At 41.3% G+C, this 15,035-nt stretch overlaps 1 protein-coding gene across 2 annotated transcripts in view; it reads left to right on the top strand.

The window, feature by feature from the left end:
* The window catches only part of SLC11A2 (solute carrier family 11 member 2), a 53,863-nt gene extending 39,496 nt beyond the window's left edge, over positions 1 to 14,367 (top strand). The window contains exons 11-18 of one of the 2 annotated variants that reach the window (XM_060024772.1): positions 23 to 109; positions 1,001 to 1,120; positions 1,275 to 1,424; positions 1,988 to 2,061; positions 2,896 to 3,049; positions 4,874 to 4,927; positions 8,409 to 8,441; positions 11,049 to 14,367. In XM_060024772.1, the coding sequence (XP_059880755.1) occupies positions 23 to 109; positions 1,001 to 1,120; positions 1,275 to 1,424; positions 1,988 to 2,061; positions 2,896 to 3,049; positions 4,874 to 4,927; positions 8,409 to 8,441; positions 11,049 to 11,129 (753 nt within the window). In that variant the 3' untranslated portion in view covers positions 11,130 to 14,367. The remainder of the gene's footprint in view (positions 1 to 22; positions 110 to 1,000; positions 1,121 to 1,274; positions 1,425 to 1,987; positions 2,062 to 2,895; positions 3,050 to 4,873; positions 4,928 to 8,408; positions 8,442 to 11,048) is intronic. The other variant, XM_060024773.1, reaches the window with a different exon arrangement.
* The last annotated feature ends 668 nt before the right edge of the window (positions 14,368 to 15,035 follow it).

The following is a 15,035-nucleotide window of genomic DNA, read 5'->3' as shown; positions in this document are numbered from 1 at the left end:
TCCTCAACTGCTTTGGTTCCAGGTTGAAGCCTGTAGAAGTATCAGCAGCCCCCATACTCACCTTTTTCCTGACGATAACTCAACACTGGCTGTGGACATCTACAAAGGGGTAAACCTATTCAGATTTCTGATCTTCGCTCCTGAATCAATATTCTTAGCATAGTATCTGGTCTTTTCTGTGGGTTCACTTCAGAGCTCAGCATATCTTCTCCGGAGTGTGTTTTTTTCAGAGGTCCAGATGCTGGACAAGCCTTTTGGGTTACGTGGAAGGGAATAGAAGATCAGCTGAAAAGATGAATTGTATCAGCAATTCCCAAACTTGTGTTCATAGTATATTGTTCTATAGGACGTTAATTGGGGTGACTAAAGAAAGTGTTCCTGGGAATTCCCTGGTGGTCCTGGTGGTCCAGTGGTCAGGACTCCGTGCTCTCACTGCCGAGGGCCTGGCTTCAATCCCTGTTCAGGGAACTAAGATCCCGTAAGCCGCATGGGGCAGCCAAAAGAAGAAAAGAAAGTGTTCCAAGTAAAGTGGTGGTCTTTACTGGGGCCTCTCTGTCCCTTTTATGCTGGTTACATTGTGAACCTCCACAAGTAGAATATATAGTATGTAGCATTTGCAAAATTTATTTGAGCTCTCTCTTCATTCCTGTTACCATCTTGCAGAATAGGGTGTTAAGGAATTTAATTTGGGAAGTGTTGTGGACTTTTTTTTTTTTTTAATAGTTAAGATATAGGTTGAGGATAAAGGCTTTAGGAGCCTAGAGAAGAGAAGGGACTAGGCTGAGGAGAAATAAAGGTCCCTCCAGCAGAATTTAGGTTGAAAGCCTCTAGAATGAGGTCAGGACCTAAGTCTAGCTTCTGTTACAGTGCCCAGCACAGCACTTGGTATAGGTAGGTGCGTAGCCAGGAAGAGGGAGAAATGTCGCAGAGGAGTGCTGTTTGGAGTGTTGTCTCAGGTGGTCTTTGACACAAACATATCTTTCTCCCTTGCCTCCCCCAGGGTGTTGTGCTGGGGTGTTACTTCGGGCCTGCTGCACTCTACATCTGGGCAGTGGGGATCCTGGCTGCAGGACAGAGCTCCACCATGACAGGAACCTACTCTGGCCAGTTTGTCATGGAGGTACCTGCTGTTTGGACTGGGATAGACTAGAGGAAGAGGACATTGCCCTTTTGTTACTTCTTAATCCCATGTATCTAAGGTCTTCCTGAACCTCCCCAGACCTTTTCCTGTGTCCTATTCCAGACATTCATCCTGCTTCTGTGTTTCCTTCTAGGGATTCCTGAACCTAAAGTGGTCACGCTTTGCCCGAGTGATTCTGACCCGCTCCATTGCCATCATCCCCACTCTGCTTGTTGCCGTCTTCCAAGATGTAGAGCATCTGACAGGGATGAATGACTTCCTGAATGTTCTTCAGAGCTTACAAGTGAGGAGGGAGCTGGGGAAACTCACATCCCATTGAGTCAGGCAGCATTTTGTATTGCCCTTAGTTACCAAGCCTAGTGCTGCGTGCTGGGGAAAATTCAGAGGAAGAAAGAGGCACAGTCTTGGTCTATAGCAAATGCATATGAAATCCCTGGCATCTAAAAGGCTTTTAGAAAGGGCTGGGTTTTTAAGCTTGGTGTTTTTTTTGAATGGGAATTATAAGCTATAATCACACATAGAACACAAAACTATTGTTCGTTAATCCAAGCAAACATTAAATAACGTATAGGACACTGCTAGATTTTGTGGAGATTAAGAAGACAAGGCAGATACAAATTTTGTATCTGACACTGTGTACAAGACACTATGATCATAATTGATGCTAGGTTAATGACACCTCTACAGATTTCCACATAATGCTCCAGCATGTTGGAATGATAGGAATAATTTCTCATGGAGTAGATGAGACAGGGTCTGTGTTTCCCTTTTGCTAACAGTGCTACTCTCTGGGGTGATACAAGGACCCCCAGTGGCCCTATCTGATCTTAGTTTTTTCTTTTCCAGCTTCCCTTTGCGCTCATACCCATCCTCACGTTTACGAGCTTGCGGCCGGTAATGAGTGAATTTGCCAATGGACTGTGAGTGTACTTCTTTTAGTTCCCCAAATATATATGGGGGAAGGGTATCTTCATCAAACAGGCCAGTCAGAAAATAAGTCATAGGGGAACTATATGCTTTGAGAGGTGATTGCTAAAGCTGCCCCCTCGGTCTTTGACTTAGAAAATGGAGACTGTGAATGTAACGAAGGAGGGCAAGCACAGTTTTCATTTCTGGGGGAAATTTTTCGGCTTTTAGGACTTTAACTCTTTAGCTTCAGCCACTTAAGTTTAAAGCCCCTTAATTCCGTGTTAAATGATCTTGATGCGAAGGGCATAAGCTAATACCTTTTATATACATCTTTAAAGGACATGGTTTATTTGAAATGACTTGTTACATCTCTAGGGACTCATGACTTTTTGCATTTTCAGGGACTTTAATAATAGGGATTATTTGATAGTGTTTTTTTTTTTTTGGTACGCGGGCCTCTCACTGTTGTGGCCTCTCCCGTTGCGGAGCACAGGCTCCGGATGCGCAGGCTCAGTGGCCATGGCTCACGGGCCCAGCCGCTCCGCGGCACGTGGGATCCTCCTGGACCGGGGCACGAACCCGTGTCTCCTGCATCGGCAGGTGGACTCTCAACCACTGCACCACCAGGGAAGCCCTGATAGTGTTTTTTTCCCCTCTTTCTCCCTATCATTATGTAACTATCATTATGTAACAGATTAGGCTCATTTAACCTAAGAACCACTTTTCAGTTCATTTTGAAATGCCTCTTAACTCCTGTCCTGTGTACCCCAAAAGACACACTGTCTTTTTATGTTTGTGGACAGGTTGGGCTATTCCACCAATAATTGTGCTGTTTCTTTTTACAGAGGCTGGAGGATTGCAGGCGGTATCTTGGTCCTTATCGTCTGTTCCATCAACATGTACTTTGTCGTGGTTTATGTCCAGGACCTAGGGCATGTGACATTGTATGTGGTGGCTGCTGTGGTCAGCATAGCTTATCTGAGCTTTGTGTTTTACTTGGTAAGTCCATTTGGGAGGGGGCAGGGGCATATAGGTATCAGGGTGGTCGAGGTGTGGCTAGCACTCAGAAATGAAAGGACCTGAAAGAGTCGTTAAACCAGCTGTGATTAAACAATATTTTTAACCATAAAATCTACCTTGGTTCCTAAGAGCTATCATTTTTCTATTTCTGTCACTTCTGTCTGGTTTCCATTCTTAATAATTCCTAACAAGAGAGTGTAGTATGTTTGAAGAACTAAAAGAAGATCAGCAGTGTAGAAAGTAGAGAGTGGTACGAGATGGGATTGGAGAAGGGAGCTGTGGAGTGTGATTTCAAATCTTTGGAGAGCAGCACATGTGGGTTCACAGCCCTGCCCAGCTCTACTACTTAATAGCTATCCAATAAGGACATAATTAAATAGTGATATTCTCTCATTGAGTTATTCTAGAGTTATTTTAAAGTGATGGTTATAAAATATAGCTACATAGAAAAGGAATGCAAAATTGTATATACCTAGGTAATCAAAAAAATTTTCAAAAGTCCAGAGTAAATTATGTAAAAATCGTAATAGTTGTTGTCTTAGGCTGGTGGGATTATGGATATATTCTTTTCTCTATTTTCCACATCTTCTGTAACATTACTTATGTTAATGAAAAGCAGCTATAGCGACAACAAATCCACCTCCCTATTCTACACAGGTTTCTCTGAAAAACACAGGAGTTGAGGATTAGGGACAGCAGACTTCATACCATGTCTGCTACAGAGAATAGCAGGGATGGAGGGTGGAAACCCACTGCTCATCTTTATAACACTTACCTAGTCCCCATGCCAATGTCTGCTACAGGTTATGTACTTGATTGAGAAAATCATTTTAGTGAATATTGAAAAATTATGCCCTGGATGGATATATCCCTTCTTTTTTCCTCCCCAGTAAACCATGGGCACTCTAAGATTATGCTGACCATAATATAGGGACTTATTCCAAGGAAACCCAAGTAACTGAGTATGTCCTTGACAGAAACTGTTTTAAAAATTTGCTATAGAACTTAAGGGAATCCTTCCTTCGTGCAAATTGGTTATGAAGGTGCCGAGTTCTCAGTCAGCCTGATACTATTGAGATTGTTGAAGACCCATTTTTAAAAATAAATTTATTTATTTGTTTGTTTGTATATGGCTGCATTGGGTCTTCGTTGCTATGCGCGGGCTGTCTCTAGTTGTGGCGAGCGGTGGCTACTCTCCGTCGTGGTGCGCAGGCTTCTCATTGTGGTGGCTTCTCTTGTTGTGGAGCACGGGCTCTAGGTGTGCAGGCTTCAGTAGCTGTGGTATGAGGGCTCAGTAGTTGTGGCTCCTGGGCTCTAGAGCGCAGACTCAGTAGTTGTGGTGCACGGGCTTAGTTGCTCCACGACATGTGGGATCTTCCCGGACCAGGGATCGAACCCGTGTCCCCTGCATTTGCAGGCGGATTCTCAACCACTGTACCACCAGGGAAGTCCCTGAAGACCCATTTTTAAGGCTTAGGGCTGATTCTAGAGTGAATTATTACTGTTTAGCTCAAAAACGTATACTTATAGAGCAGCTCAGGAGACTATAGCAGTTGTATTAGCCAATCAGTCATTCCCCCTATCGTGAGGAATGGGGTAGGACTGAAGAAAAGTGGTCTTCAGGGAACTCTCCCAGTCAGCTAAAAGAAACAAACCAAACACAAAGCAGTAGGAACAGAGGAAACTCAGTATTGAAAATAGTATGGCAAAAGAGGTTTGTATCTGAGCAGTGCAATGTGGGCAGTCATGGGTAAGAGGCTCTTCAGAGAGGTCGGTGAATGATGACTGTATTTTCTCTTTCAGGGTTGGCAATGTTTGATTGCACTGGGCATGTCCTTCCTGGACTGTGGGCACACGGTAAGCACCTCTAAAGTCCTGCTGACCGAAGGAGCCACCAGTGGCTGTACTAAGTAAACACTGGGTCAGTCTGTCTGTCTTCCGCAGGTAGCCATCAGAGCCAGTGTGTTGCTATGGTTTACTGTGTGAACATAGCCAAAAGTATGTGCTGTTGCACAGACTGCATTTCGGACTCAACTGTTTGTTGGGAAAGGCTTTTGCATATGTGTTTGAAAGAAGCCATTATTTTTCTTCCTGACCTCCTAACCTGGGAACTGGATTAGGTAGGGTCCTTGAAAAGCTGACATCTGCTGCTCTCAAACAACACTAAACTCTTTAACTGCCCAAGGGCCAGCTTGTTTTATCGTTTTGAGAGATTATCATCTATGCATGATTCTTTTTTTTTTTTTTTTTGCGGTATGCGGGCCTATCACTATTGTAGCCTCTCCCATTGCGGAGCACAGGCTCCGGACGCGCAGGCTCAGCAGCCGTGGCTCACGGGCCTAGCCGCTCCGCGGCATGTGGTATCTTCCCGGACCGGGGCATGAACCCGTGTCCCCTGCATCGGCAGGCGGACTCTCAACCTCTGCGCCGCCAGGGAAGCCCTATGCATGATTCTTAACAAGACTGACTATATGTTAAAAAAACATATTTGGAAAATGCAGTAAATTTTTCATGATACAAATTACAGAATGGGTATGCAAGTTTTGTTTATCAAAAGATAATGGATTTTAAAAGGCTGAGAAATACTTTCCTTACGCATACCCTTTGAATTGTTTTAATTATAAAAAAATAAAATCTCAACTAGAGTGGTTTGATCCATTTGAAATATAAAATTACGAGATATCTACCTCTATCAGGTTCAGGATTCTCTTAACTTATTTTCACTTTAAATTTCTCTGGATGTTAAGAGGGGTGAGAAAGCATAAAGAAGATGGTAAATGGACAGATAGCAAAACTCACCTGTAGGTGGTGGTTACTCATCTCATTTGAAAATCACTTCGATGATTTTCCTCAGAGACTGAAAGCTTATCGAAATTTTCTTGGGAGTCCTAATTTTAATAACTTTCATGTTAGTACCAAGCTTTCCTGACGGTATTTCTTCTTGAGCACTTAGAGTCATGAAACCTTCACCTTCCTCCTTCAGGAGGGTAGTGATAGAAAGAGATGGTAGCGCTTATGCACTGATGTTCTCATGAGACTTTGGGGTGAGGAGAAAAACTTGAAAGAAGAAGAGCCATCTGTTTTATTCCTAAAAGCCACCTTCTACCAGAATCGTCACCTTTTTCTGAAGCATGCCCAAGACGACTTGCAAGGCAATCTCGGGAGCTCTGGATCTAACGGTTGCAAAGCTCGCTTGCTCTCAGCAAGTCCTTAGGTATCACTATGGTTACAAAGTTCTCTCAGCAGGGTTGTGCTGGGCTACCTCTCTTCAGCCATTCCCTCAGAGGGAAAAACTTTGAGACCAGATGGTGGAGCTCTGGAATCAGAGGAGATGGGTCCCTTCAGCATGCAGCTGCTGCTCTTCAGCCACTTCTGACATTTTTACATGTGGAGCCTGAGACTATGTGATTATCTCAAACAAAATCACATTTGTCTGATGGAGATAAATAATCAAGTCTTTTATAGCCACTGACTTGGAGAGAACAGTAATGGGAATGGCATTGAAGGACTTTTCATTTTTGGTGTTTTTCTTCTGGAGTCCTTGTTGATTGATGTTCTCTGTTCACCTGAGCCCCTAAAGGCATTATTGCCGATACTTTGTACACAGTTAAAAGCATAGACTGAATGAACTGTCTTTTATATGGCATTAAGGGTAAACTACTATGTTTCACTGATCTTACCTTTATCTCAGCCCCTCCAGTGATAGAGCACAGGATCATGAGAGACAAATTTCCCTAACTGTCCTTCCTCATATCCCTCCCTCTCCCCTACCATCATTCCCCAAACTGACATAAGACCATACTGAAGATATCGGGGACTGACATCTTAAGCTCTCGTCTGGCAGCTGTAGGTGAGGGCCACATTGACAGAATTCTTCGTAAAGACACTACAGTAACATTTACCTTTGACCCCAGTCTGGGTGAGTCCAGTCAGTCTCAGATTCACAAATATTTAGAAGCCCAGGTAAAAGCTGCTAGTTTTCTTTGAAAAGTTATATATATGACTTGCAATGATGGAAAATTTCTTCCCAGTTAAATGGCATTTTATATCTGTGTGTGTGTAGTAGTATTCAGTGTTAAAAACACTCCCATACTGTATTCCATTTGATCCTTTCAGATAGAAAGTGTACTTTCTAGTCAGCCAGTACTTTGGGTACAATAAACAATGTTTAGGACTGAAGTCTTCCAGTGCCAGCATGTGCAGTACGTTTGTGTGGAATGTTTAAGGATATACAATTGTATTTTATGTAAACTGGTCCTTGTTCTCCATAAATGTGGCATGAAATAATTGTGCTGCTACAGCATACTGGGAATTAACAGGGATGGGAAAGAGCTGCAGTTTGGCTCCTGTGAGGTCCTGCTAGTGGTTTTAGGAGTGATTGCAGCAAGTTTTTAGTGATCATTCAACAATATGTAAACTTGGTTTGTAATTAAAAAGTTTCTTTTCCTTTTTCCAATTTGGTTTCCTGGGTATTTTTTTAACTTTGAAAATACTTTATTAATGGGGCGTCAACCACTTTGAAATACTGAAACATCAACTACCACCTGGAATGACATACTAAACTCACACTGTTAGTGATTTTTCTCTTTAGAAGAGAGAGAGAAATACAGTTGATCTCTGGACAACCCGGGGTTGGGGCACTGACCCTCCATGGAATAAAAAATCTGTGTAAAATTTATAGTTGGGCTTTCATGTTTATAGTCGGCCCTTCATGTCCAGTGTTCCTCCGAATCTGCGGTTCCGCGTTCTCAGATTCAACCTGCCTGGGGTCATGTAGTACTGTAGTATTTACCACTGGGGAAAAAATCCATGTATGAGTGGACTCACGCAGTTCAAATTTATGTCGTTCAAGGCTCAACATAGGTTTAGTTCCCAGAAGACTTGATGAATTGCAGACACCAAACACTAATTTCTATTACCCATTTAGTCAGATAGTTTTGCCATTGCTAAAGGTTACATCATTACCATATTTAAAGTTGAAAAAACATTGTCATCTGGCCTTTTTCTGCTCTAAGCTGAACATTTTTCTATCTGGAGTCTTGTTTCACCATTGAGGTCTTTTATATTCTGTATATGCTACCAAAAAAAAAGTATGAGTATTTGAAAAGTATGAGTATTTGAAAAGAGAAACCAAAATTGTTTAGGTTAAAAATGAAAGCATTTTGGCAGACCTGATATAAATGGAAATATTGGCACCGTTTAATAGAAACAAAGACAGAGCCCAGACACAGTAAACTACTAGCCTTGTCACCAAACACATGGCAGGAAAATCTAAGTCAGCACTTAATTTGTTGCAAGGGTGTCACTAGAACTTCATTTTCCCTTTCTCTGTTGCAAGCTTCCCCTGTCTGTCTTACAGGAGCTGAATACTGTAAGTAACACCATAGAAGTTATCTGGCAATTTTGTTCTCCATGTTGTCCTTCCTCATTTAGCTCTCCCTTCTAACTTTGTTTCTGTTTAAATCTTATTTTTTTTTTTTTTGCCTTGCTGCGTGGCTTACGGGGTCTCACTGCGTGGCTCCACTCGGGCCCATGGCAGTGAAAGCCCTGAATCCTAACCACTAGGCCACCAGGGAACTCTTTACTTTGGATTTAATTTCAGAACTAAAATCGGATGCATAACAATTTGAAGATCCTGATCTGAGCTATTTCCTTTAGCTCTGCCCTCTGGAGTGCTTTCTGTTCCTTCCTTGGATAGGACCAGTGCATCCAAATGTGTCACCTTCTCTTGGCACCTTGGCTTTTGAATGTTAAAAATGACTAACACACTGCTATGTGCTAGCCGGGGTCTTTGCACTCATACGATCTCATGTAGTTCTTATAACAAGAGGATCAGCCTCTATATAGATAAGGCAACTGAAAGACCAAAAAGTAAAATAATACATCACTAAAAAGTGGGCAATTGGCATTTGAACTTGAGTAGCTTAATTCCAGAGCCCACATCATCATTACCAGTCATGCTATATAATATATAGTATACACTTCATGCGCAGTTAAGACCCCAAGCTTTGGTGTTCAGCAGCTCCAAGAACAGCAACATATCAAAGATACTTTGCTTGATACTCTAATGAGTGCTAGAATATGGTTTAGATCAAAAGCTGCCAGCTGGTAGGCTAATTTTGTTTGGCCTGTGCTAAATTTTAAAAAGTACCTGAATGCTTTTTCAGGTAGGTGTGGAAAATGGGCAGGGCCCTCTATGATCCTACCCCAGCCATAACTAAGGACTAATAGTTTATTCATTTGCATACCTCTCTGCCCTTGAAAGGTTTAGCCAATTCCTGTGCAATTTACCCCATTTCTTAGTGCCTCCAAGCAATATGACAAACTTCTCCAATGAAGGAGTGCTCTCTGCTAAGTCATCTAAGTGATACAACCTGGAGGTCATGGGACTAAAAATGCAACCCTTGCTTTCTACATAATGAAGAAGCCCACCACCTTAGCTCACTTGAGAAAAGACTGCAGTGAATTGTCAGTGTTATCTGACAATCGCTCTTGGTTACTAAAGCTTGAGTCATAAGACCTTAAAGTGAGTAAGCAAGCTGAAGTCTGAAGTCCCGTTGTTCTGCCCTAAGGCCAGTGTGACTCAGTAATTTCCTAGCCCACTAGTTGAGAATAGTTTTATCTTGGACTCCATTTGGTTTCATCTTCACACAGTCATCACAAGCTTGTGAGGTATACAGGGCAATTTGTAATGTGTTAAAAAATTATTGAAGACTGGAACTTCCCTGGTGGTCCAGTGGTTAAGACTCCGCACTTCCATTGCAGGGGGCGCAGGTTCTATCCCTGGTTGGGGAACTAAGATCCCGCATGCTGTGTGGCACAGCAATTACTGAAGACTAACATGAGATAGCTTATTAACGTACTTGACATTTTCAAATGTAGCGTTTATTCCCATTTTACAAATAAGTAGGATAAGGCTCCAGAAAGATACATGACTTGCTCAAGGTCATAGGAAGGGGCAGAGTTGGAGCTTGACCCCAACTCCAGTTCCTTTTCCACTATATAATAGAAACATTTTCTTTCTATGAATTTATAGTGTGCATTCGGCATCCTGAGCACTCATGATTTCATTTAATTCTTATAACAAAAGGATCAGCCTCTATGCAGGTGAGGCAACTGATAGCCCAAAAAGAGTTTGTTGTTGACAAGGGGCAACAACATTCCTAACACCCCAAGTAATAACAGTAGCGCTAAAAGGAGACTCAGTGATTGTCCCATGGTGAATTCGGAGGAGAGAAAAAGTAAGATACAACTTCACAGATGCCAACACAAACCATCTGGATTCAGGTCTCCAGGGGTGGGTCTGACAATGTGTTTTAAAAGCAGCTGAAGTGATTCTAATTCAGCCTGATAAACGTTTGGGACCCGTAGCTCATCTCTTCTCTTAGTACATGCCATTTTGTTTTTTTTAATGAAAGGCTTTGCTTTGCTCATGTGCCAAAGGATAATAGGGCCCAGATAATAGGGTCAGGATTTAGATTATTTGCAATTTTATTTCTTTTTTTTTTGGCCGTGCTGGGCAGCTTGTGGGATCTTAGTTCCCCGACCAGGGGTTGAACCTGCGCTCTCAGCAGTAAAAGCCTGGAGTCCTAACCATTGGGCAGCCAGAAAATTCCCTGAATTTTATTTCTAACACACTTGGTATTAAAGTACAAAAGCTCGCAGTGCGTTTGCTCTTAATATCCTGATCAGAAACAATCATCCTGAGGCAGAGTGTGTCGCAAGGATAGTCAAAGTGCAAATTTTCCTGAGGGCATTCGGTACCATCTCAATCTTTAACTATTTCGGCTCCTAGCAATTATTTTATACACAATAAACCATTCATGTATCTGTAAGCCATTTCTTTTCTGAAATGAAAGTCTATATAGAACTGAAAAAAGACCTACATTGACATGCTGATTATAGGTACTTAAATGCCAAATTCAATATTTAAATACTTGCAAATCAGTCTAACCCTTTTCCATCTTTTTGTCCTCAGTACCTACGTCTGGGATTGACAGTTCAGCCTGAACTCTACCTTCTGAACACCGTGGATGCTGACTCACTTGTGTCTAGATGACTGACAGCCTGAGAGACTCTATAAGACCCAATTTCTCTTAGTCCTTTTGTGCCAAGCGTCCTGTTAACGTATCTCTGTTAGTTCAGTGGTGAGTTTTGGTCAACCATTTTGAGCAGAAGGCAAAGATTTCCTCATGGGACGGGTGTTAAAAGCTGACAGCTTTAAGTGTAGGTCAGAGACCCGGAGAGTCCTGCAACTGCCAGAGTTAAATTTTTAGCCCGTGATGGTCACACACCCCTATGGGCTTGTGTCTCGACTTCTGGAATTTAAAATATATATCTGTGTGTACGTTTAGGTAAACCTGAACATATCAGTTTGGGTAGAGTTTTAAGGTTATATAAAAATGATAGATCTTTTGTATTTTTTTAACAAATGTTGCTCAGATAAATCAGGTATTTATTTTGTCTGGATCGCAAGTGACAAAGGAAAAGGAGCATTGTTCTTTTTCAGAGTGAACTGGTCAAGCTGACTTACTTTTAAAGTGATACTTGACTATAGCCAGTTAAATTTCACTTTGATTTTTATTGACCGAACCTTGGTGACTACTGATTCTAGCACATCATTTCCAAAGAAAACACTTCTTCTATTTGGCATGTTTAATCCTGGTTGTCGGTGTGCTTTGTGATTGTTATTTTCTTTGTTGCTTTTCTTGAGTTTTTTTCAGAGATATGATGGTATTTTCCAAAGAGCTTAATGCCTACGAACAGGATCCAGAAATCACACTGAAACCAATGATCAGTTTTCCCTGCTGCATTGTAACTCAGCCCATTCTAGCATTTAAGTTGTAGGTATAAAAAGAATTCTAACATTTAACTTTGTAAGTCCCAACAGAAGATAATGGAGGTATTAGTTTTCTTTCTGATGTGTGTATAGTCCCACCATGTCTTTTCTTCCCACTTTTCCCATTAACACTCCAAACACCATTTCTAGGTCCAAAGTCTATTTCCCGGAGTGGCTAATATTTCTAACGCTGACTCTCCTAGGGAATGCTAAGCGTTTTAAGTTATATATACCAAGTATAATAGTATGAGATGAGAACTAGACTGGGACTTGGAAGATTTGTCCACATGTCACAAGCTGCCTGCCTACATGTGGCTTATAGATATTTTTTGATCCCCTTGTTCCTAACCAGGATTTTTTTTTCCCATAAAATTTTTATAATAAAACATTTAGTATTTAAAACTTGAAAGTTTCTACATAACGATCTGATTGAAAAGTCAGAAGATTTTCAACATTGGGCCCACGTTCCTTCATGGAAGTGCAGTTGGCTTAAACTGAGTGGCAGCTATCCATTTTTTTTACATCTTTATTGGAGTATAATTGCTTTACAATGGTGTGTTAGTTTCTACTGTATAACAAAGTGAATCAGCTATACATATACATATATCCCCATATCTCCTCCCTCTTGCGTCTCCCTCCCACCCTCCCTATCCCACCCCTCTAGGTGGTCACAAAGCACCAAGCTGATCTCCCTGTGCTATGCAGTTGCTTCACACTAGCTATCTATTTTACACTCGGTAGTATATATAAGTTCATGCCCAGCTATCCATTTTTAATGGAATATACTCCAGGGTGGCATCCATGCCTTCTTTCATTTCCTTCCAGCCCCAAAGGCATTGAGTTTGCAAACCCTGCAGCCTTTGTGTGTTTGAGCATCACTTTTCTCTTTCAGCGTAAAAATTGAATATCCAACCCCTCTGCCTTATTTTATTTTATTTTTTTCTGCCTTATTTTAAAACTTAGCACCTTTCAATAAGACTTAAAAACATTCAGACATTGCCTATGTTCATTTATAATGATTTGATCCTCTAAGTGGCAGGGATTTTTTTCCAAGATGATACTTTCAAATTCCCTCATTTCTACTTCATGGCCCTTGAAACTTCTGATAAGAGAGGCATCCTTGCAACCTAGGTTAGAGACCTTCTGATCTCAAAAATGAAACTGAGTTAACGTCACTTATCAGCTTTTACTTGAAAAAGCGACTTAAATAATGAGTTTCAGCGTTTTGGTTTCTTTATACAGCAATCTAGAGATGAATCTAGAGACAGCAATCAGTTTGTTGGATTTTCCTCCCTCCATGGGCAATTTCATTTCTCAGTAGTTTCACTACCAGAGACTATTTGGGGAAAGAAAAAAAAAAGCAAAAAAAAAAATCCTGTTTTGCAACTCATAAAAAGATAAGGTGGTTGGTTAAACACAGATTAAGTACTTGAGGAATTTCTGTAGCTTTTCTCCATTCTTTAACTGTATGTTACTAGGAACAGACTAGAGTTTACAAAAATTTATAAGTACACCCCTCAGGTCATATAGCTCCTGTAATCAGAAAATTTGATAATAAAGCAAACTGAATCATGCTAAAACCAGTAGAGAAGATTGATGTCTAAAGAGTGAGTCTTGGGTAAAGTTTTATGCTAAGTTAAGAATATTTAATTATTCTTTAATTTATGATTTACACATCTGGATTTCTATGTTATGTGCTTATATAGATATTAATATATTCAATCTTGTTTTTTTTGGCCGTGCTGTGCAGCATGTGGGATCTTAGCTCCCCAACCAGGGATTGAACCCTCGCCCCCTGCAGTGGAAGTGTGGAGTCTTAACCTCTGGATCGCCAGGGAAATCCCAATATATTCAATTTTAAGATTAACCTAGATGCATATACTCACTCAGTTCCTGGGGTTTAACACTGTGGAGTCAATTTTTTAAAAGGATGCTCTGACAGTGTATACCCAGAACGTTAGAAAAATGCAATTAAATAATTGTTACTGAGCAGCTGCTGCTACCTACCTGTGTGTTGGCTTAATATAAAAGGCAGTCAGAGCATATCCAGGCACATGCAATAGTTTAATTAGTCAGTGAGGCAGAGGTTACAGCAGATGATGAAAATAGCCTTCTCAGTTTTAAACATTATGATGTTAAGCCACCAAACCTTTGCCCCAGAAGTATTGTGCAAATTCAGGTACTGTATTTTATCTATTTATAAGGTCCTCCTGCAACGGCATCCCCTCTTTACCCAGGCTAATGTGGGTAAATGGGCATCCTGCATACTTAACTTTTCTCCATACAAGATTTTACATTTTAATTTAAACATAATTTGTGAGCTCTCATGCATAATACTTTTGTTTTTTCTTTTTTTTTTTTTTTTTGCGGTACATGGGCCTCTCACTGTTGTGGCCTCTCCCGTTGTGGAGCACAGGCTCTGGACGCGCAGGCTCAGTGGCCATGGCTCATGGGCCCAGCCGCTCCACGGCATGTGGGATCTTCCTGGACTGGGGCACGAACCTATGTCCCATGCATCGGCAGGCGGACTCTCAACTACTGCGCCACCAGGGAAGTCCCATAATACTCTTAATAAATATTTTTCATTGCTTTTTTCAAGCAATAAATATATTACTTTAGTACTTTCAGAGTAAGATTATGACAAAATTCTGGAATCTCTTGGGTTTTGTGAGAAAAGCCCATTTCTGATTAAACACTTCAGTTAATCTATTTTTACTGCTGAGCATATATTGAGAGAGTGGGATCTTTCTGGTAGCCTGATTAGAAGTATCTTTTCATTGTGTAATCAACATGAAGGATGACATTTCTATTCCAGCCATCTTAAATTTTTCTGACTTTCATGGAACATATTAGAGCCAACTGCTGGAATATTTACCCTAGTAGAATAAAGTAGTTGGATTCTTTCCTTGCCTATTTTTTTTAATTAATTAATTTATTTTTGGCTGCACTGGGTCTTCGTTGCTACACGCGGGCTTTCTCTAGCTGCAGCGAGCGGGGGCTACTCTTCGTTGCAGTGTGCGGGCTTCACATTGTGGTGTTTTCTCTTGTTGCAGAGCACCGGCTCTAGGCGCGTGGGCTTCAGTAGTTGTGGCTCACAGGCTCAGTAGTTGTGGCTTGCGGGCTCTA

The sequence above is a fragment of the Delphinus delphis genome, chromosome 11 (genome assembly GCF_949987515.2).
Source record: "Delphinus delphis chromosome 11, mDelDel1.2, whole genome shotgun sequence".
In the NCBI taxonomy this organism is placed as follows: domain Eukaryota; kingdom Metazoa; phylum Chordata; class Mammalia; order Artiodactyla; family Delphinidae; genus Delphinus; species Delphinus delphis.
Note: the sequence above shows the minus strand (reverse complement) of the source record. Positions and strands in the feature narration are given on the sequence as shown.